This window comes from Mastigoproctus giganteus, chromosome 1 (genome assembly GCF_048544385.1).
Source record: "Mastigoproctus giganteus isolate SK-2022 chromosome 1, ASM4854438v1, whole genome shotgun sequence".
In the NCBI taxonomy this organism is placed as follows: Eukaryota; Metazoa; Arthropoda; class Arachnida; order Uropygi; family Thelyphonidae; genus Mastigoproctus; species Mastigoproctus giganteus.
The window spans coordinates 30957744-30979357 of NC_143575.1; the positions used below are offsets into that span (position 1 = coordinate 30957744).

Below are 21614 nucleotides of genomic sequence, written 5' to 3' on the forward strand. Positions count from 1 at the left end.
AAAATTATTATTTCTTGTCTGTCCAACCATAATAACTCAACTCCCAGGAGGTGAATTTTGTTGAAATTTTATATTTGGCACTTTTAGAATGATTTGTCACGCTCCACCAAAAAAAAAATAATATTCAGCAATTATTTATATATATATTTTTTACATATATCACATAGACTATCCATATTCAGTATATGTCTATTGCCATGCATTTGGAGGAATGAATGGGCAATACAGCAGACATGCAAAAATATCCTTGGTTCAGGAATAAAAGTTATTACTATTTGCTAATGTGCCTGAAATGTACTGCACTGCATACATTAGCTAACTTATTTGAAATCGTGTACTCCTTTTTGAATTACTTGCATGTTAATTTGTTGTAAGCAAACTACCCAGGTCATACTGTACAAAAAAATGACAGGAATGAGAAAGGGCATTTTCAAGCAAAACATTGCTTCACTACGTATTGGCTGACATGTTGAGTTGATCCTTAAATTATCATATCAGGAAAATGTCATTAACAGACATTTTTAGCAGGGTTACTTTTTATGCATGTGGCTTCCTCTTAGTTAGACTTAACACCAACAGATTTCTGGTTATAGGAATACCTAAACTTTGGAATTTATACAAGGGTTCCCACAATATCAGCAGAACTGAAAGCAAGTTTAATTGAAACATATCCTTCAGTCATATACAATAGTCCAACGAGCTGGTTGCTTGCAAGAAGTTTGATTTTCTCCACATAATCTATTAAATGTTGTTGATGGGTCAAAGCCAAGGATCTCTCTTTCCTCATGAATCCGAAAAGAAAAGGTTGATTCAAAGGTTCCAATAAAGTACCTAAAAAAATTACATAAATATTAGTTTCATATTTTTGTTCTGCTTATAACAAATATTAATATTTTAAGTATTTGAAATACCGTTTTGAAACTAAACTTAAGGAAACTATATAAGAATATACAAGCAACTGTTTTATTTTTTTTTTATTTTCCACAAATATAACAAAATCGTGCTTTTACTGAAATCATTGGAACATGCAAATGCTGATAATGCATATCTAATGTAAGTGTTATTAAACCCATACTTGATATGGTAGATGAATCCACCTTTGTTGTGGGGAATCAGACTTGCCTAACTGATTTAACTCTTTCATGAGCACATAGGTAGATCTATATGTCACAAAGGAGGTTAGGCATGCAAAGGCAGATTATGAAAAATCTTTGGCAAAGGATGCAAAAAACAGCAAAGAGTTCTTTACTTAAGTAAACTCTAGAAGGAAGGGAATGAATCAGATTGGTCCATTTAATATCAATGGTACGACTGTTGATGATTCTCCTCAGGTAGCTGACAAACTGAATTAGTATTTTGCATCTACATTCACACGAAAGGTAGAGTTTGATAAACTTCTGGCATTCCCCTACCTGAATGCCAGAAGTTTGATAAACTTCTGGCATTCAGGTAGGGGAATGCCAGAAGTTTATCAAACTCTGGCAGGGAGCTAAATGATTTTGTAATAACTGAGAGCAAAGTGGAGGAGAAATTGTTGAAGTTAAATGTAAGAAAGGCACCTGGGGTGGATGGGATCTATCCAGTTATATTAAAGGAGGTGGCAAAGGAAGTTAGCAAACCCTTAGCCATAATTATGAGAGCTTCCTTGGACTCTGGTTTGTTTGTTTGGGGATTTATTGGGCGCATTGGCAACTATGACCATAGTGCGCCATACATATGGTAACTATGCATGCCATTTCTTCTCAAATAGAAAAAATGGAAAAAAGGAACCAGAAAGTAAATTTTTTTAGCTAACTAAAGGAGGTGATATACTTTAATCATCTTGAGAAAGTTATAAATGCTTGAGACATTTGTTTCATTGTTTAAAAGTGAGGTAAGTGTAGGATTTTTTGTTGTGGCTGAAGTGCAAAGATTCTGGCGTTCTCTTGTATATTTTGTGCATTCAACCAGAATGTGTTTCACTGAGAGCATTGTATTACAGTGATGACATTGAGGGGGTATCTCTCCTCTTAAAAGATAACTATGAGTGATATTTGTGCGACCTATTCGCAAACAAGCCAATATTACCTCCTGAGGTCCGATTGAACTAAAGCTGGAAGGCCATCGCTCAAGGTTTGGCTTGATACTTCGAAGTTTATTATTAGGTTGATTTTCCCATGATAACTGCCATTGGCACATGCATTTTTCCTGGATTATTGGTCGATAGTCTTGATGAGGCACTTTCCACTTGTTCTCAGGTGGTAGGTGAGCTAATTTGGCAGCATTGTCCGCTAGTTCATTTCCAGGAATTGCCATATTTCCTGGGACCCAGGAAATATGGCAATTCCTGCAGAAGTGTATGTTTTTCCCAAGTTCTGATAAGGTATGTAAAGAGCTGACTATTCTTTTCACGACTGGGTGGGTGATGTTCATGGTGTTTTTTAGTGCTTGAAGTGCACTTAAAGAATCTGTGAAAATTATGCTGTTGTTAAATATCAGAAGACTCAATATGATTCAGTGCAACCTGAATTGCTATTAGTTCGGCGGAAAATATACTGAATTCACGTGATAACTGATAAGCTAATGTGATGTTTGGAAAAACTGTGGCGATTCCAACGTGGACATCATTCTTTGATCCATCAGTATGTACTAAGTGTAAAGTGTAAAGTGTGTTTAGGGTTTAACGGCACCAGGGGTTACCCCCATCTCCGTGTAGTCTACATTGTCACGTGTTACAGAACACTGTAAAGGCCAGAGATTTAAAAGTGTATGGATATTGTTGGATGTAGTGTCGTGTACCGTTGTTCATCTGGCTATTTAGCCGCTGGACCCCTACTGAGGCCCAACGTTGCCCACACTTAGCCCCGTGGAGGCAAGCCAGGTACACCAGTATTTTTAAATAAGTACTCTGGCAGGTCCTGCCACCTAATTTCCTGGGATTTCAGTGGCTAGGACAAAAAAAAAAAAAAAAAAAGGTGGGGGGTGCGCTAGAGGTTGGGTCAGGCCAAGGAGTTTTAAGTTATACAGTGTGGAATTTAGAATTTTGGGTGTAGGGCTAGGTTAATTTTGACATGGGATGAACGCTAGTTGGAAAGCTAGAGGGGGAGGGGAGACTAAAGGCTGGGGGGTGAGAGACAGAAGTATAGGGTCGATAGAGTAGATGACCCCAAAATCAGTGAGGCAGGCCCATGCCACACCAGAAGGAAAGAGGGGGTGGCGGGGAGGAGACAAGGGGACCTTCACCTCCTCCCGGCCAGGACAGGGGAGAAACAGGGCCGTGCAAGGGAGCACGGGTTCAGGATCGCCACGTGGCATTGGCAGCAATGCTGCGTGAAGTCATAGTTGGCAGAGTCCAGTCCGAGAAGGTAAGATTCGAGTAGTGCAGTCCTGGGACAGACAGGTCCCGTCCAGGTGGTGAAGTCATTTCAGTAGTGAGCTGCATGAAGATATATTTGGTAGAGTCAATCAAAGAGGATCAAATCCGAGTAGTGTCAATCCTGGGACAAAGAAGTCCCGTCCAGATAGTGGAGTCATTTCAGTGGTGAGTCAACTTGGTGGGAGGAGAAGCCGGAGCGGCAGTCATGGTAGATGAAGGTGATGTTGAGACTGCATTGTAAAGGCACAATTATTGTGCAGGTTGAAAGGCTTCACGGGGATTGCAGTATGCTGAAGCAAGTAGTGGTCTTTACACATGGTTGATTAGGCCGTTTCATTGTCTGGTTGGGTCTGATTCTGTGGTTGTGGTAGGGTTTTCCGGCTCGTGAAGAGGCTCTGAGCAAAGTTCGAAAAGGCTGTGTAGGTATGGTGGTCTTCCAGGAGATGTTGCTCCTGATCTCTAGGGATGAAATGAATTTGTGTGATGAGAGAAGATCTGAGGTCATCATATAGTAGGCAGTCATGCATCAAGTGATCCCAGGTTTCCTGGGCACCACAGGTGCAAAGGGGGCTGTCGGAAAGTCCAAGAAGGTTCAGTTTACTGCGAAAGGCACCATGCCCTGTTAGGAGGTACGTGGTTAGAAGGCCTGGGGAGAACCAGGATGGTGATTTGGGATATACTTTGCATATGTCTGGTATAAATTTGCGGGTGATGGCCCCTTTGGTGGATTCAGACCATCTGGCTTGCCAGGTCTGTTGTAAGTAGGTTAGGAGTCTGCTTTTTTCGCTGGAATAGGTGTTAGCAGGATCCGTGGTAAAATCAATAAAGGTGGTAGACTTTCCTCTGCTGAGCTGATACAGCATCCCCACATGGGCCACCTCAAGGTCTAGGGGCAGTACACCGGCGAGGACCTGTAGGGCGTGCATGCTGGAGGTGCAACATGCTCTGGTTATTGTAAGGAGAATTGGCCGTTGAATGATGTTCAGCTTTCTTCGTCCTACCACAGTGAGGCTTTGTTGAACCATATGCCAGAACCGTAGGTGATAGCTGGTATGAATATGGCTTTATACAGTAAAGCTAGAGTGCGTTTTTTGAGCCCCCAATCTCGGCGGGTCACCCTGGCAATCAGTGCAATGTAATTTCTAATTTTCTTCTGTAGATAGTTGAGATGTGGGAGAAATGTTAGTTTGCTGTCGATGATAATTCCAAGGAGTTTCAGCTGAGTAACAAGCTTGATGGTTGTGCCATGTATCTTGATTTGAGGCGGCCTCCGCGGATCAAGATAGCCCTTCAGGAGAATGGATTGGGTTTTTGTGGATGAGATGGTCAGATGGTTTTTCCGGACCCACGATTGCAGGGTGGTAAGGGCTCTGTTCGCAGATATTTCAAGTTGAGCCCTGGAGTCCCCTGCCAGGATCAGGGAGAGATCATCAGCATATGCCAAGGTCTGGACATCGTCTAAGTCAGTACTGAGAAGCTCGTCGAGTACAGAGTTCCAGAAAAGGGGGCCCAGGACAGAGCCCTGAGGGCAACCTCGGTGGACACGACGATTCACACTGGAGAAGGGAGCCTGAACCACAATGCTCCTGTCACTGAGATAGCTGGCAATGCAGTTGTAGAGATTTCCTGGGAGCTCAGCGCGTCTCAGCCGTCTGAGGATGCTAGGCCACCATAAGGTGTCGAATGCCCCAGCAAAGTCGATCGAGATGACAAGGAGGTACTTCTGGGTGCAGTTCCTGGCAGCATTTGTAATGGTCTCCAGCGCATCGACCGTAGACATGCCCGGTTTGAATCCAAATTGATTTCGTGCTGGTAGCTGTGCAGTACTGTAGTGGTTTTCCAGTCTCCGTCTAAGGAGCTGCTCAAAAACCTTACTCAGCACAGAAAGGAGAGCAATAGGCCTGTACGAGTCAGGGCGATCATGCGGTTTAGTTGGATTTTTGAGTATGAGCCGAATGGACGCAGTTTTCCAATCAGTTGGGAACCATCCCTTTAGCAGGCAATGGTTGAAGAGGTTCAGCAGGGTTTCTGGAGCGAATTCAGCAACTTTTTTAATTATTTCGGGCTCAAGCATGTCCAGGCCTGGTGACTTGTTATTTCTAAGTCTCCCAACGGCCATAGAGAGATCCTCGACGTTGAAAGGCTCTTCCACGAGTGTTGAGTTATAGTTGTTATTGTCGAGGCAAAGCTGCTGTTGTTCTGGTGAATCAGTATGTACTATGGAAAAGCTGGGAAACTGGTCCACTACTGCATGGTATAGTTGCAAGAAGTTTTCTCCATGCAATGTAGATTTATTCCATTCATGCAGATGTAAGTCACATGAGGGTGGAATGATATTCCAAGGAGCAAGAGAAGATGGGAGGCTATGTGCCACATTGTCTAAGGTTAAATTTAGTTCTTCTAAGAGCTGCTTTATTCTCATACCCAAAGGACGATTAGCATTAGGGCGGTTTTGGTATAACCTGCTGTGCTGTGATGTGAAAAGTATCTGCCAGTTTGGGTGTTCTGGCATAGATCTAATTTTATAAGCATAACGTAGTATCAGTTGTTGTCGCCTGATCGAGAGAGGAGGTTCGTGTGCTTCAGCATATAAGCTATGTATTGGAGACGTGCGATATGCTCCTAAAGCAACACGTATTCCACTATGATGGATAGGGTCAAGCCAGCGAAGGGCACTAGGTCTTGCTGAACTATAGACTGGTGCTCCGTAGTCAAGTTTCGATCTTATTAATGCTCTATTTAACCGTAATAAAGTAAGGCGATCAGCTCCACAATTAGTTGCAGAGAGAACCCGGATGATATTTAGTTTTTGTTGACATGATGTTCTTAGTCTTTTGATATGCTCAACGAAAGTGAGTTTATGGTCTAAAGTGATTCCTAAGAACCGTATGCTGGGATGAACTGCTATTGGTTGGCGATTCAGTTGTAGCTCCGGATTGGGATGGAGTTTGCGTTGGCGGAAAAAATGAATGCAAAATGTTTTTTCCGAACAAAGTTGAAATCCATTAGTCTGAGCCCATGAACAGATCTTAGTTATTGCCCCTTGCAACTGTCTCTCAATAGTATTCATGTTTTTTGCATGACACCAAATACTAAGGTCGTCTACAAACAGTGCTTTATCAATAGTGTTTGGAATTTGTCCGGCAATGGTGTTTATTGCAATTATAAAAAGTGAAGCACTGAGTACAGAGCCTTGAGGAACTCCTTCTTCTTGTGAAAATACTTGGGACAGCGAGGTTTTAAATCGAACCTGAAATGTACGCTTGCATAGGAAATTCTGTATGAAAATCGGGAGGTGACCCCGAAGTCCATGGCGATGTAATTCATGGAGTATTCCATACTTCCACGTGGAATCATAGAACTTACTGATATCAAAGCAGGCTAACACATGATGTTCCGATCCGAGGAATGCATTCCAAATGGAATTCTCTAGTCTGACTAGTATATCTAGTGTAGATCTGTTTGTCGAACACCGAATTGTGCAGAATGTAGCAGATTGAAATTTTCAAGGTATCGGATCAGTCGGCGGTTCACCATCTTTTCGAGAATTTTGCAAATGCAACTGGTCAAGGCGATTGGTCTATGAGTGGGATTTGTAGGGTCTTTACCTGGTTTAGGGAAGGCAAGGACCGTAGCATGATGCCATTGATTAAGGAATTTATCTTCCAGGAAGAGTCTATTGAATAGATGAAGAAGTGACTGTAATGATTCAGTACTTAGTTTCTGTATCATGGAATAATGAATATTATCTGGTCCTACAGCACTGGTCTAGATGTTGACAAGGCTCTATGTAATTCGTGGATGGTAAAAGGTAAGTTGTATTGTTCATCTCCTTTTGAAGAGAAGTTTAACTTTTGTTTTTCTAAACTTGTTTTTAATCTTCTGAAGGTCAGTGTATAACTTTCTATTGCTGATGTTTTTGCAAAGGTTTCACCTAGCATACTGGCAATTCCAGCAGGATCATTTACATTCTGCCCTCTCCATTCCATGATGGGTAGAGGTATCATTTTATATTTGCCACTCAATTTTCTGATCGCTTTCCAAATTTTATGTGTAGGAGTTGCTTGATTGATAGTTGAAGTGAAGCGGATCCAAGCAGCCTTTTTATTGCAGCATCTAACATATCTTGCTCTCGCTCTAGCGCGCTTATATTGAATGAGATTGGTTGTAGTTGGACTCCGGAAATCAGTGGCCACAGGCATGCCTATGCCTGCGGCCACTGTTAAGCTGTAAGCTTTTATTCTGTGTATCTCCCCAAGCTAGCAGTTTTCTGACCCACATAACACTGCCTCAATAGCATCAGCAAATATTCTTGCACCCTTTCTATTTAAGTGTATCCCATCCCTGTAGAAACAGTCTCTCCTGTCAACAAGCACAGACCAGGCTGAAAAAACTTTACTCCTTGAGTCTTGCACAATCTCTCCAGGGCCGAATTGATCGACAAGGCTCTCATCAAATACTCCCTCCTATCATGTCTGGGTAGAATTGCAGACACTTTCACATTCAACCCTAACTTGTGACTTTTTTTCAACATTGACCTGTATTTGTTGAGTAAATCTGCAGATCTCTTACTCAATGTTCATTAGTTTCAAAAATATCGCCTTTTGTGCCCCTAAAAGATAATATCTTTTAAGGGTATATCTGCTCTACAATGTCATCAACTTATGCCCCTGGCAGATATACCCTGATCCTGTTCCACCTATCCTTCTTGCATAGTATATTCCCCAATAATTATATAGGCGCCTCTGTAGCCAGGTGGGCAGGAGCAGCAGGACCAGGTGCGTAACACACGCTTCTTGATTTAGACCGGGTTTCGAGCCCATGACCACCAAATACGGAGGATGCGGAAAGGTCAGGGAATGACCACCACATATCCCCGGCACAATATGGCCTTAGCTGCTAATGCTCCTAAAAACCAAATAACAAACAAACAAACAATAATTATATAGTAATATAATTATATTACTATTATATTAAAATATTATTAGTGTTAAATTATATTAGTATTGGTGCTAGTTAGTATTAGTACCAATAGTACCATGCACTGGTTGAAGAAGATGGGGGTGGGAGAAGGGATACCAGAAACTTTGCTCTGGAGACTAAACATGGGTTTTACCACTTCAAGCCTCCAATAAGTTTCAATTTGTTGTACTGCACTGGTTGATTAGAGTCATCTAGCACTGGCAGTCTCAGGATTTCTTGGGATAGGTGTAGGGGATAAAAATGTTCCAAGCAAGGAATCATTAAGCTCTAATTATCATGCAGCAGTAAAAAAAATCCACATTATTTTGATCATAAGGGGAAATAGGAGCTAAAGAGGCTATATCCCATTAGCTCCTATCTGGAAGTGCCACTGTATTCAAGTACATTTCAAATAATGTGTTTGTTTATACACAAATAATGTCTGCTTACTTGAAAATTTTCCACACATGCTACCAACTGTTATCAGTGTTTTGAACTAATACAATTAATAGACAATTTTAATAGATGGCAGCACAAAAATAATTTTGAAAATCAGAGGAGGAAAAAGAAAATATCTCATCTGTCAACTCTTTCTCTTTTTTTTGTTTTTTATGATTTTGGCTTAAAAAAAGTCAAAATTGAAGAAATTCAGCAAAATTCCAATCTAGAAGTTCATGAAATTGAATTGAATGCTGTAAAAACAAAACAGATGTAAAGCATATTATTGCTTCAAATAAAAATGACACGTTTATGTTTTTAGGATTTTTATTTATTATTATTTTTTTAATTTTAATTTGAGTAACAGTATCAGTATCAGAATAAAAATAGTATTACTATTTTTATTCTAACACTGGTCAATCCTGTCAAAATCAAGTTAATTAACAACTTGGAACCATGGTAGTAAGTGGACATATCACGGTGCCTGGCTATTCTTTCACTGATGCCTGATAGGTCAGGGATTCTGGTAGGAAGAGTTGGTTGAGGATTAGTTGCTTTGAGGGTTATTAAACTTCTGGAGAGTGTTGGTTTTGATAGTGACACTAGAGGGTTAGCCATCCTTGGCAGCTGTTTTTCTGATATTATTCAGTTCCTGCTGTTTGTTGTTTGTTTATTTGGTTTTTAGGAGCATTAGCAACTAAGGCCATATTGCTCCGGGATATGCGGTGGTCATTCCCTGACCTTTCCGCATCCTCCGTATTTGGTGGTGACGGGCTCGAACACCGGTCTAATCAAGAAGCGTGTGCTACGCACTGCTGCTCCTTCCCACCTGGCTACGGAGGCGCCTAGTTCCTGCTGTAGTTAGTATCCTTGACATATCCTAAGAGCTGAAAGGCTGCATAATTTCAAGAGTGATTTTGCATGAATGGGGAAGTCAGAATATGCAATTCAAAATGATATCCATTTCTGTGGAACTTATCAAGACAGCTCTATGAAAATAGTTCGATGATTTTCTGAGCTCATTAATGAGCTCAGAAAATCATCGAAAGATAGAATACATATTGGTAACTTACTTTTCAGGATCTGAAAAAGTCAGTTAGCATTAGTAGATGCATACAATGCAAGAAAGCAAGCTTATACAGCATCAGACAAAAAGAAAAAAAACTTCCCATTTCACCCATCCATTTGCTCCTCAAGTTTGTCCACTTCTTCCTTGAATTTATTTAAGCTATCAACTTCCACAATGATGGAAGTTTGTTCCAGCAATCAACTACCCACTGGCTAAAGGTAAATTTCCGCATATCTATTCAACAATTGTCTTTCCTCAATTTCAGTTTATGCCCCCTCAGATTTTGTAATCTGAGCAAGAGGAAGAATCCCATCAGCATTGAGCCTGGGCAATCTATTCAAGGCCTATATACCTCAATCAGATGTCTAGTCTCCAGATATAACAAATAGCAAATATAATAGCAAAGAGTTCTTTACATATGTAAACTCTAGAAGGAAGGGGATGAATCAGATTGGTCCACTTATTATTGATGGTTTGACTGTTGATGATCCTGCTCATGTAGCTGACAAATTGAATGAGTATTTTACATCTATATTCACACATGAAGAAATCTGTAGGGAAGTAGAGGCCAGACATTTATCAAACTCTGGCAAGGAGCTAAATGATTTTGTAATAACTGAGAGCAAAGTGGAAGAGAAATTGTTGAAGTTAAACATAAGAAAGGCACCCGGGGTGGAAGGAATCTATCTAGTTATATTAAAAGAGGTGGAAAAGGAAGCAAACCAACCCTTAGCCATCATTATGAGCGCATCCTTGGACTCAGGGGAGATCCCCCACAGACTGGAGATATGCCAATGCATCTCCAATTCACAAAGGGGATCAAAGGGTGACAAGAATAATTACAGACCTGTTAAATTAACTTCTGTTCCGGTGAAATTAATGGAGACACTGGTTAAAGAAGCATTGCAGGATCATCTATACAAGACTGTAGTTATTCATCAGACACAGTATGTGTATGTTAAGGGGAAGTCTTTTCTGACCAATTTAATTGAATACTATGATGTGATGATCACAAAGGAACTGGATGCAAAAAATAGTTTTCATATCATATACTTGGATTTTAGGAAAGCTTTTGGTATTGTTGCTCATGGAAGATTGCTGTATAAATTGGAGCAGTATGGCATTAAGGACAAATTTCTGCTATGGATAAAGGGATGGTTGAGTGGGAGAAGACAGAGAGTGGTAATCAATGGACACTGCTCTTTGTGGACTAATGTTATTAGTGGAGTCCCCCAGGGTTCAGTGTTGGGCCTATTGTTGTTTTCTGTATTTATTAATGATATTGATGAAGGTATATCAGGCATAACATCCAAGTTTGCAGACGATACAAAGGTTGGCAGGGTTGTTACAGACACTAATGACAGTACGTTACTTCAATAGGATCATAAAAAAGTTGAGCAGATGGGCTGAGAGGTGGCAACTAAAGTTTGTCAATATGCAGTACTTTACATTTACAAATGTAAAGTACTGCATATTGGTAGCAGTAACCTCAGAGTAACGTATCAACTGTGTGGTTCTACACTCAGGATAGTGGAAAATGAAAAAGACCTGGGGGTAACTGTGCAGTTGGATATGAAGTTCTCTGAGCACTGCAGACAGGCGGCCAAGACAGCACATGGGGTTTTATCAATGATATATAGGAATTTTGCTAGCAGGGATAAGGAGGTGATTATCCCTTTGTATAAGGCAATGGTCAAGCCACACCTTGAATACTCTATACAAGTCTGGAAGCCTCATTTTAGGAAGATGTAGAGCTGCTGGAATGAGTACAGAGAAGGGTAAAGATTGGTGAATGGAACAAAGGAACTCTTACAAGAAAGGCTTAAGTCCTGCAAATTGCAGTGTCTGGAGACTAGACACCTGTGAGGTGATCTGACTGAAGTGTATAAGGCCTTGAATTGTTTGAGCAAACTCAATACTGATGAGATTCTTTCTCTTGTTCCAGATCAATCGCGTGAAGGGAAATTTCAAACTGATTCAAACTGAGGAAAGACAGTGACAGTTGTAGAACAGATGTGCGGAAATTTGCCTTTAGCCAGCGGATGGTTGATTGCTGGAACAAACTTCCATCCATAGTTGTGGAGGCTGACAGCTTAAATAAATTCAAGGCAGAACTAGACAAGCATTTGGAGTAAATGGATGGGTGAAATGGGAAGGTTTTTTTTTTTTTTTTTTTTGGCTAATGCAGTATAAGCTTCCTTTCTTGTATGGATAAAGGCTTGTATCACATGCCTCTACTAATGCTAATGTCATATAATGGAGGATTTTAACTTCCCAGATATTGACTGAAATTTGTGGGCTGGTCATTCACACATTAGATTACTGGATGACTTTTCTAAAGCAAAGCATCATGCCAGAGAGACAAAAGAGAAAGCAATCCTCTTTTCCATAATAATATATCTGCAGGTAAAAGACCCACTGGTAGGCAGTGATCAGAGTGTACAATTATGGAATTTAATTAAAGACAACTACAATCAAGGGTAAAGAGAAGGATTTTTGCTTTTGTAAAGGTGACTACAGTGGTCACTCTCAGACAGTTTTTAAATTCTATAGAGGGACCATTTTTAAATTTAAATTTAAATTGAAAATTTAAATTCTTAATTCTGGGACCAACTGACCAGCAAATTCTAAATGGGAAGTGTTCAAGGAAATATTCAGAGAAACTACTAGGCTTTTCATACCAACTAAGAAATACCATTCAAAGCTTAGAACTAAATGGATGTCAGATGAACTAATGAGACTCATTGTGGAGAAGAAAAATTTCATGGAATGCATATCAGGTGGTTCTGTATCAGGTGATACAGAAGCCTATGGCAGATGTAAAACTAGTCTGCAATCAAGTCACAAAAGCTCAGACATATTATTAGAAATATTATTATATATTTCTAATAATAATTTCTAATATTTCTAATAAATATATTATTAGGCAAGCTCAGACATATTATTAGAAATATTTGGCAAGAAATGAAAAGCAAAATAGCAAAGAGTTTTTTTCTTATGTAAACAGCTAGAAGGGGATGAATGACGTTGGTCCACCTGATATCGATGGTTCCATTGTTGATGATCCTGCTCAGGTCACTGACAAATTAAATAAGTATTTTGCATTTATATTCACAAAAGAGGAATTCTTTATGGAAGTGGATGCTAGAAGTTTATCAAACTCTAAGAGGGATGTAAATGATTTTTTAATAACTGAGAGAAAAGAGAAACCAGTGAAGTTAAACATAAAAGGGCACTTGGGATGGACAGGATCTAGCTAATTATATTAAGAGAGGCAGCAAGGGACATTAGCAAATCCTTAGCCATAATTATGAGAGCATCTTTGGATTCAGTGAGAGTCACTGCAGACTGAGGATGTGTGAATGTATCCTTCACAAAGGGGAATCAAAGAATGACAAGTAATTACAGAGCTGTTAGCTTAACTTCCGTTCCAGGGAAAATAATGGAGTCGCTGGTGTAAAAAGTAATGCAGAATCATCTAGACAGGATTGTAGTTATGGTTCTGACACAGCATGGGTTTGTTAAGGGGAAATCTTGTTTGACCAGTTACTATGATGTAGCCACAAAGGAACTGGATGAAAAAAATAATTTTCATATCGTATATAGTGGAGCCCCAAAATTCGATGATAATTTGTTCCACAAAACACATTGTATGTTGATGAAAATAAGTTGAAAGTAATAATAAGTTGAAACTAATAATACATTTATTTCCTGTAAATTGTTCCCCAACAACACATAAAATAGGTACTTCTTACATGTTATACTTCATTTTACATTAAAAATTAGTGTTTATAAAGACTTTGGATCTTCTTTTATCTAAAGTTTATTGTTGGTGTTACTTTTCTAGATCTGTGCCCATTTATCATAGCACGCTTTGCATAGGGCAGACTTATAGTCAGTATAAGGAACCTGAGGATGTTGTGAGAGAGCAGGTTGAGAACGTTTAGTGGCAAAGTCAGCACTTTCATTTCCTGGAATTCCAGAATAGCCAGGGATCCAACAAAAACTGACTGACTGATTGGACACACTGCAGCACAATAGCTGAGAATGAATGTGCTTCAATGTAGGATGAGAAGAGGAGAAATTCTTCATTATGGCAGAGACAGCACTGAGGGAGTCTGCGTAAATTATGGCAGATGAGATGAAAAGCTCAATAATCTTACTAAGTACTTACTTAATGGCATATAATTCAGCTGTGAAGATGCTGCAAGCTAGCAGTAGTGTGGCTGAAATTGTACAAAAAGGAAAAACTGCTGCAGCATCTACCATACTGTCAGTTTTGGAACCACCTGTATAAATTTTACAGGCATGGTTGTTCGTTTAACCACAGGGGCTCACATCTGGTGAGTATGGGCTTGGCACACCCAGGGTCCTGAGCTGGATACCATCATTCTTCTCTTTCTTGGTGATTCCTTTCTACTTCTGATTCTCTCTCTCTCTCTCTCTCAGGAATTTTTTTTTTTGCTGGTGCAGCATAAGCTTGTTTGTTATTTGGTTTTTAGGAGCATTAGTAACTAAGGCCATATTGCTCTGGGATATGCAGTGGTCATTCCCTAACCTTTCCGCATCCTCTGTATTTGGTGGTGACGGGATTGAACCCCGGTCTAATCAAGGAGTGTGTTCTACACACTGCTGCTCCTTCCCATCTGGCTATGGAGGCACCTGCAGAATAAGCCTCAGGCTTCCTTGCACCATATAGCTAATAATAATAGTAGCATGAGCTGAATGTAACTGTCTGATATTGCAGGGAGGTATAATATTTTTTCACCCACTGGAGAAAGTGTATATCTTGAGAGACAGACACATATGTCCAAGGTGGAACAGGTGCAGTTGTGTTTTGAAAAATTTCATTTAAATTGCATTCCAACTCTGAATAAGCTCTTTGATCCTGAACGAGCAGGTCTATTTTCATATGGCTTGTTCTCATAGAAGGATTCCCACAAGTATTATAAAGATACTCCCAATTTGGGTGAGATAGTACTCCCCCTTCAGGTAAATACTTCTTGTGAATCATACTCTGTGTGTCGAAAAACATGATCAGCATTATCTTGATCCTGAACTTCTGTAAACAAAACTTTTTGAGCCTTGGTAATGATTTCAAAATCCATTGTATGCCCTGAAGCTTCACCTCTGGGTCATATTGAAACACCCAACACTCATCTCAAGTGACAATACAGTTAAGGAATTCTTGACAAGTCTGGATGATGTCTTTGCAGTTGACATTCTTCATTGCTTCTGCTCATCCATGACTCTGTGCAGCACAAATTTTGCACAGACTTTCCTTTTCCCTAGATCTTCATGCAGAATTTGACGAATCATCTTCTTATTACTATCCAACTCATCAACCATCATTCTGAGGGTTAAATGACAATCTCTTCCCTCAATTTCCGGAACTTTTTTAGCACAGATATTAAACATCTTTGAACTACTTACCATTCAAACAATGCTAGTACAACTTAACATGGCACCTCCATAGCCAGGTGGGCAGGAGCAGCAGTGCATAGCACGCACTTCTTGATTAGACTGGGGTTCGAGCCCGTGACCACCAAATATGGAGGATGCAGAAAGTTTAGGGAATGACCACCGCATATCCTAGGAGCAATATGGCCTTAGTTGCTAATGCTCCTAAAAAAAAAACATTTCATCACCAGAAACAGTTTTTAACATTTCATATGCTTCTGTTGCAGATTTTACCAGTTTAAAGTGAAATTTGATATTCATTTATTGCTTCATTGAAAAATCATGACATGGAAATTTAACACTACAAACTAAACTGGTTGTTACTTTCAACCTATCAGCCTACTGGACAATCCTATTCCATGATCCGTTGGAGACATTTGAACTACAACATACCACTTCCATTTATTTTCAAACTCATCAAACATGACCGCAACAGCACCAGTCAGGGAACTTTATTGCTACACCTTGTATATGTGCTTATATTCCGCAGAGCTCACAAGCGATGTCCTTTAGCTCCAATGAAGGTATCTTCACTTTCTATTCTCTTCTGATTGATGGATGATAGTGCCACAGTCTGTATACATTTATTAGTATCATGAATGATATTCCAAAAGCTATTTACCACTCTGTGAATAAACAGCACAGATATTAAACTACAATTTTCTACTAAGCAGTTATTAGCCTGAAATCAGTGGTGGCTCGTGACTTTGATGTATGGGGGTGCTGCTTCTTAAAGTTACATTAAATTGCCTTGGTTATAAGACATGTAGACATAGATAGTAATAATAATAAGCAAGTTAAAAATACTACAATACATTAACTGGACACTTACCATTAACAGACTTGGGTAATCTTGAAATTTTATTTAAAAATAAAATCCATTCTTTCGTTTTTATTTGTTGAAAATAGATCAATAACTTTTTCATTCAAGTTTGGTTCACTTTTCTCTATTGAAAGCATTGCTTGAGTATTTAGCCTTTCCTGATTCATAGTGCTCCTTAAAAAACACTTTTATTCTTTTTTAATGCAGAATGGCAGAATTTGGGCTCTGAAATAGTCATCGGAATGGTCAAAAAGTTTGGTCAAAATGGTAAAATTTTTATGAGTTTTGTAAGTTCACCAAGAATTTGGCTAGATTATTTTCTGAGATAAATTTCAGCAATTCAATTAATTTGCAATAATTGTGTAGATCATGTTTGCTATAGAAAATTTGCAATCCCATCAGAAGTTTTTCTCTTTCAATCATGGGATATGCCTCAGTAGCCTCCCTTACCTCTGCCATGGGCATTTTTGTATACAAAAAATAACAAAGTTCTCCTTGTTAAGCAATTTATCAGCAATTAATTGCTTTGTAAAAGAATATCTCTCACCTATGTGAACACTTACATAGTTGCATACTTCCTTCGTTTCAATCATGAGTGTTTTTGAAGGATTTTCACAGTACTTTGAATTCCTGATTTTTAGAATGGCGTTCTTAAAGTTTTCTATATATTCATGTATTTTAAATGCATAAATTTCTTGAGATTACATTTGATTATAAATAACTTTCACATGAGGCATTATCTGATGGAAAAGTTCTAACCAGAACCTGAATTTTTCATTACTCAAGGTGTGCAAAATTCCAGTTGCTTCTGAAATCTCTTACCTGCATTTGCTGTCGCTTGTATTTCTTCCATGCACTTTTTTTAAGGATTCAAAAATTTTCATAAATGCTGTTCATGGCACGTATATTGAAGTTACATCTTGTAGAGGAAAGATGGGGAACACGGCTGTCCATATACTTGCTGAGAACAGAAAGACCACTGTGGTGATCTCGAGAAAAATGTTGGTATCAACATGAGGTTCGAAAAGGATATTCTTGAATCTTGGGTAGTACTTGCTGCATTTCTCATCATCAGATTCAGCTGGTGTGCATAGCAGTGAATAAAATGTGCATTATTGCACACTTCTTTTATTTTAGCCCGAACTCCCCCTTTCTTGCCTTTTATCACACTTGCACCATCAAATATCTGAGCAACCAGTTTTTGAGTATTTCCTTCGAGGATTATGTCAAACTGATCTAGAATGCACTTCAATATTCCATCTGCCGTTTGGTTTTCCAGAGTGAGAAAACCCCAAAAACACTCGAAAATGTCTCCATTCAGTTCATATCTCAAAACAATTACCATTTGTGTATGTTCTGAAACATCTGTTATGTCATCAGTCATGACAGCTACGAATGAAGCTTCTTTAATTTCTCTTTTTATTTCATCCCGGCATATTTACAGCAAACAGTCAAGAATATCAGTGGCTCACATCTGGTGAGTATGGGCTTGGCACACTGAGGGTCCTGAGCTGGATATCATCATTCTTCTCTTTCTTGGTGATTTCCTTCTACTTCTCTCTCTCTCTCTCGGGGTAATTCAAAAATATTTTTTTTTTTGGCTGGTGCAGCATAAGCTTCAGGCTTCCTTGCACTATGGCTAATAATAATAATGATAATATCATTCTAAATAGTTTTTGAAATGCCTTTAAATGCTGCATTACTTTCTAAATGGTTCTTTAAATTGGAATCAAATTTAGAGGCAAAATTTATTAATCCTCTGAATACTCCTGGATTTTCAGAATCATTTTTTTCGTCATGACCACATAAAGGAATTTCAAACTGTCCACAAAATTTAATGCAGTCTATTATTTTAGATAATACCTCATAATTCTTGGTAACTTTTCAGTTATGCTTGCAGATCGAAAGTCTGTAGGCCCCACTGTTCTTTAATATTTACACTTCCTAAAAGCGATAGTGAAATCACATTATGAATATGTTTCTTTGAACTCTTGTTTTCCAGTTTTTTCTTTCATTTTGTTTGTAAAGCCACTTTTTGTCCACGTTAAGTCACCTCCGAACAGTAAACATGGAAAACAAAACAATGCATTTCTAACTTCTTCACAACCATAAAGCCAACTTTTCCTTTGGTACCATTCAGTATTAAAACTGCGAATATATTTCTTATTATTACTTATTCCCAGCTGACATATTTGAATCTCTGGAGTGGGGTGGCCTTCTTTTTTAATTTCACTTTTCTCTTGGAGAGATAATTGTGAAAAACTAAGTTGCTGAAGTTTATTCATTGTCATGCAACTTACTTCATGGGAAGCATGGAGGCCATGATCGAATCAAATTTCACAAAACCATCTGTGGTAGAAATAATGTGTTACTTACACATCTCCTCATATAACATAACTTCAACTTAGCAAGTTCAAGCTCAATTCGCAATTAAGCTGTAATCACATAATTACACTGTTGAATGTTCAGTATTGACTTAACACTGACATAATTTACTTAATGGGAATTTGGGTGAATCCTGTGAATAACAAAAAGACACCGACATTGTGGTGACACACCCTTCACAGTCAACGATCAAATCGGCACTGCTTGCTCTGCAGTTCCTTTGATTCATTTTGTCACCTGTTTAATACTTGTATTAAATAAAGCAATTCTTTTTTATTTTTATTTTTTATTTTTTTTTGATTATTGGAAATAGAGGATGAGTATACTATATGCAGGACCTGTTAATAAAAATATTCATTGCATTGTTCTTCACAAAATTTCATATAACCCCATTGACTGTATATTTAGATTTAAAAAGCTGGGGTGCTGCATTCCACAGTACCTACCAACAAGCCACCCCTGCCTGAAATGTTAAGAGAATCTATTCAAGTTAAAACTTGATCCTAATTATGAAACTGAACTTGTGATTTGTAAATATTATCACATTCTCATACAGTGTACACATGGTTTGTGCAAATTTCATAGTTATATAAACCAATCTCATACACAAAAGCTTCAAATAACATAATAATATAAAATTACAATTTTTTAAAATATCTATTATTTGCATCTACTGTACTATTACCATCTACAGTAAAAGAGCTAGTATCTGGCAAGTACGGGTGTGGGAATACCAAATGCATGAAATATTCTTGACACAAGTCTGACATTCACAATGCACTGTAGAAATCTTTGAATCAAACTTTTTAAATAAAACTATTATATATTTCATTTGTGAAATGTTTCACTACTTTGACTAAACTGGTTGCTTGCCAGTTCAGAGTTGTAAAATCATTTAGTGTGTCCAGTGAATGTTTAATGTCAGCCTAATTATTTACGTAAAAATGAGATTAAAGAATTGAGTTCTCCATTGCTAATTATTAATGAGCTGATAATCTTTTCCTCAAAGAGCACCAGATAGTAACCCACGACTTTATTCTACCATACAATAAATTAATTATTGTCACTTAAAAGTACAGCACAGAAAGAAAGAAAACTTCTTTGCTAAAATGAAATTGCCAAGTTTCACATCATCATTTGTGGAAACTAAAAAACTGCATAGGTTCTACATGCCTTTATGTTAGAAACTTTTTAACCATACCATTTTAACCCCAAACATCATAGCAGCCAAGAAATAAGCAGTAAGTTTTCATTATGAAAGAATATTACAAAAATGAAAATTATGTGGTTAAGGTACAGAGAAAGTTCTGTATGGAGTTTGGTTTTTGTAATACACCAAGAAAAAATGCTGTATGAAATTTAGTTACAAACAGTTTAAAGAAATAGGTTGCCTTCTGATTAACAGAAAGAACATGCTGTATGCCCATCCACACTTGGCATCCTGGATAAAGCCAAATAAATATAAGTGAGAAGACTTAAGAAATGCTTGTTCTGTTCTGTCTCTCACACAACATGAACAGAAACCACAGCATAATAAGAAAAACTTATCATTATGACTTACCAGCATAACCTTATAAGACAGAGTTATTTTATAAGGTGTTAACTGTGCTGTTAACTGAAATTGGGAAAATTAGAAGGTCAGTGTTTGGTATTAGTAGTTGCTAATGATGCAAGAAAGCAAGCTGATAAAGCATCAGCCAAAACAAAAACCTCTTATTTCACCTATCCATCTCGTCCAATAGTTTGTCTACTTCTTCCTTAAATTTATTCAAGCTATCCACTTCCACAACAACGGAATCAAGCTTGTTCTAGCAATCAACCATCTGTTGGCTGAAGACAAACTTATGCATATCTATTCTACAACCATCCTTCCTCAATTTGAATTTATGTTCCCTCATGTGCATAGTCTGAGCAAGAGGAAGAATCCCATCAGCACTGAGTCTGCTCAAGCCATTCAAAGCCTTAAACACCTCAATCAGATTGCCTCACAGGTACCTAGTCTCCAGATATGGCAATTTGCAGAACTTAAGTCTTTCTTGGTAAGCACACCCCTTTGTTCTTCTCATTAATCTTGTTGCCCTTCTCTGTATTTACTCTAGCAACTCTACATCCTAAAATGAGGCATCCAGACTTCTATGTAGTACTCAAGATGTGGCTTAGCCATTGCCTTATACAATGGAATAATCACCTCTTAACCCCACTAGCAAAATTTCTGTATATCATTGACAAATCCCATGAGCTATCCTGGCAGACTCTCTGAACTGCTCAGAGAACATAAAATCTGGCTACATGATTACCCCAGGTGCTTTTCATTTTCATTTTCCACCTGAGTGGAAACTCAACTTTAATAACAAGCTTTCTAACATTCTTGGGAATAGGTACATATTTTAAATGCATTGTGGTTCTCTGATAAAGTTCATTTTCATTTAGATAGTTATGTGGAACAAACAAAATGCTCATTACTGGGATTCAGAAAATCTTCCTATCATTATCAAAATATCATTATCCCTTGCTCAATGAGTGACAGTGTGGTGTGACCTTTCTAGTATTGGCATTTTTGTACCTGTGTTCATGAAGATATAAGTGACTTCTGACATTTTCTTCAATGTTATGCAGAACAGCTTTATTTTTTTTCCTCATGAGGCATGAAGTATATGCCACAGAAATATAGTTCAAACAAGATGGCACAATACAACCTCATACGGTGGACGATGTTAGAATTTTTGAAGAAAACATTTGAGTCACTCTGTTGTCCAATTTAAACAACATGAATTATTTTCTAAGTGGACATCTCAAAAGTAAGGTGAAGTATTCAGAACTAATTCCTGCAGAGTTGGTGATTTGTAAAAGGCAGTAGATTTAGAAGTATTTTCAATCGCCACAGAAACTTTGAAAGCTGATGGCAAAATTCCATTATTCAGCTGCCACACATTATTTCACACAGAAAATATTATAATGAACACATTTTCTTTTGAAAATTGTGATCATTAAAAAAATAATTAATTGTCCAGCAGGTTTCCCACATTATCCTACAATTGAAAAATTAAAATATCTATTAAAAGTATGTGAGCGTGAATTTTATTACTCCTCCAGTATATTATGTTTTGGATAACAAGACTGCT

General features: G+C 38.2%; 1 protein-coding gene across 1 annotated transcript in view; it reads right to left on the minus strand.

Moving 5' to 3' along the window:
• Positions 1-323: 323 nt before the first annotated feature.
• Positions 324-21614, minus strand: part of O-fut2 (O-fucosyltransferase 2) — a 49174-nt gene continuing 27883 nt past the window's right edge. Inside the window, exon 7 of the mRNA XM_090379414.1 lies at positions 324-831. Coding sequence (XP_090235540.1) covers positions 675-831 — 157 coding nt within the window. The 3' untranslated portion in view covers positions 324-674. The remainder of the gene's footprint in view (positions 832-21614) is intronic.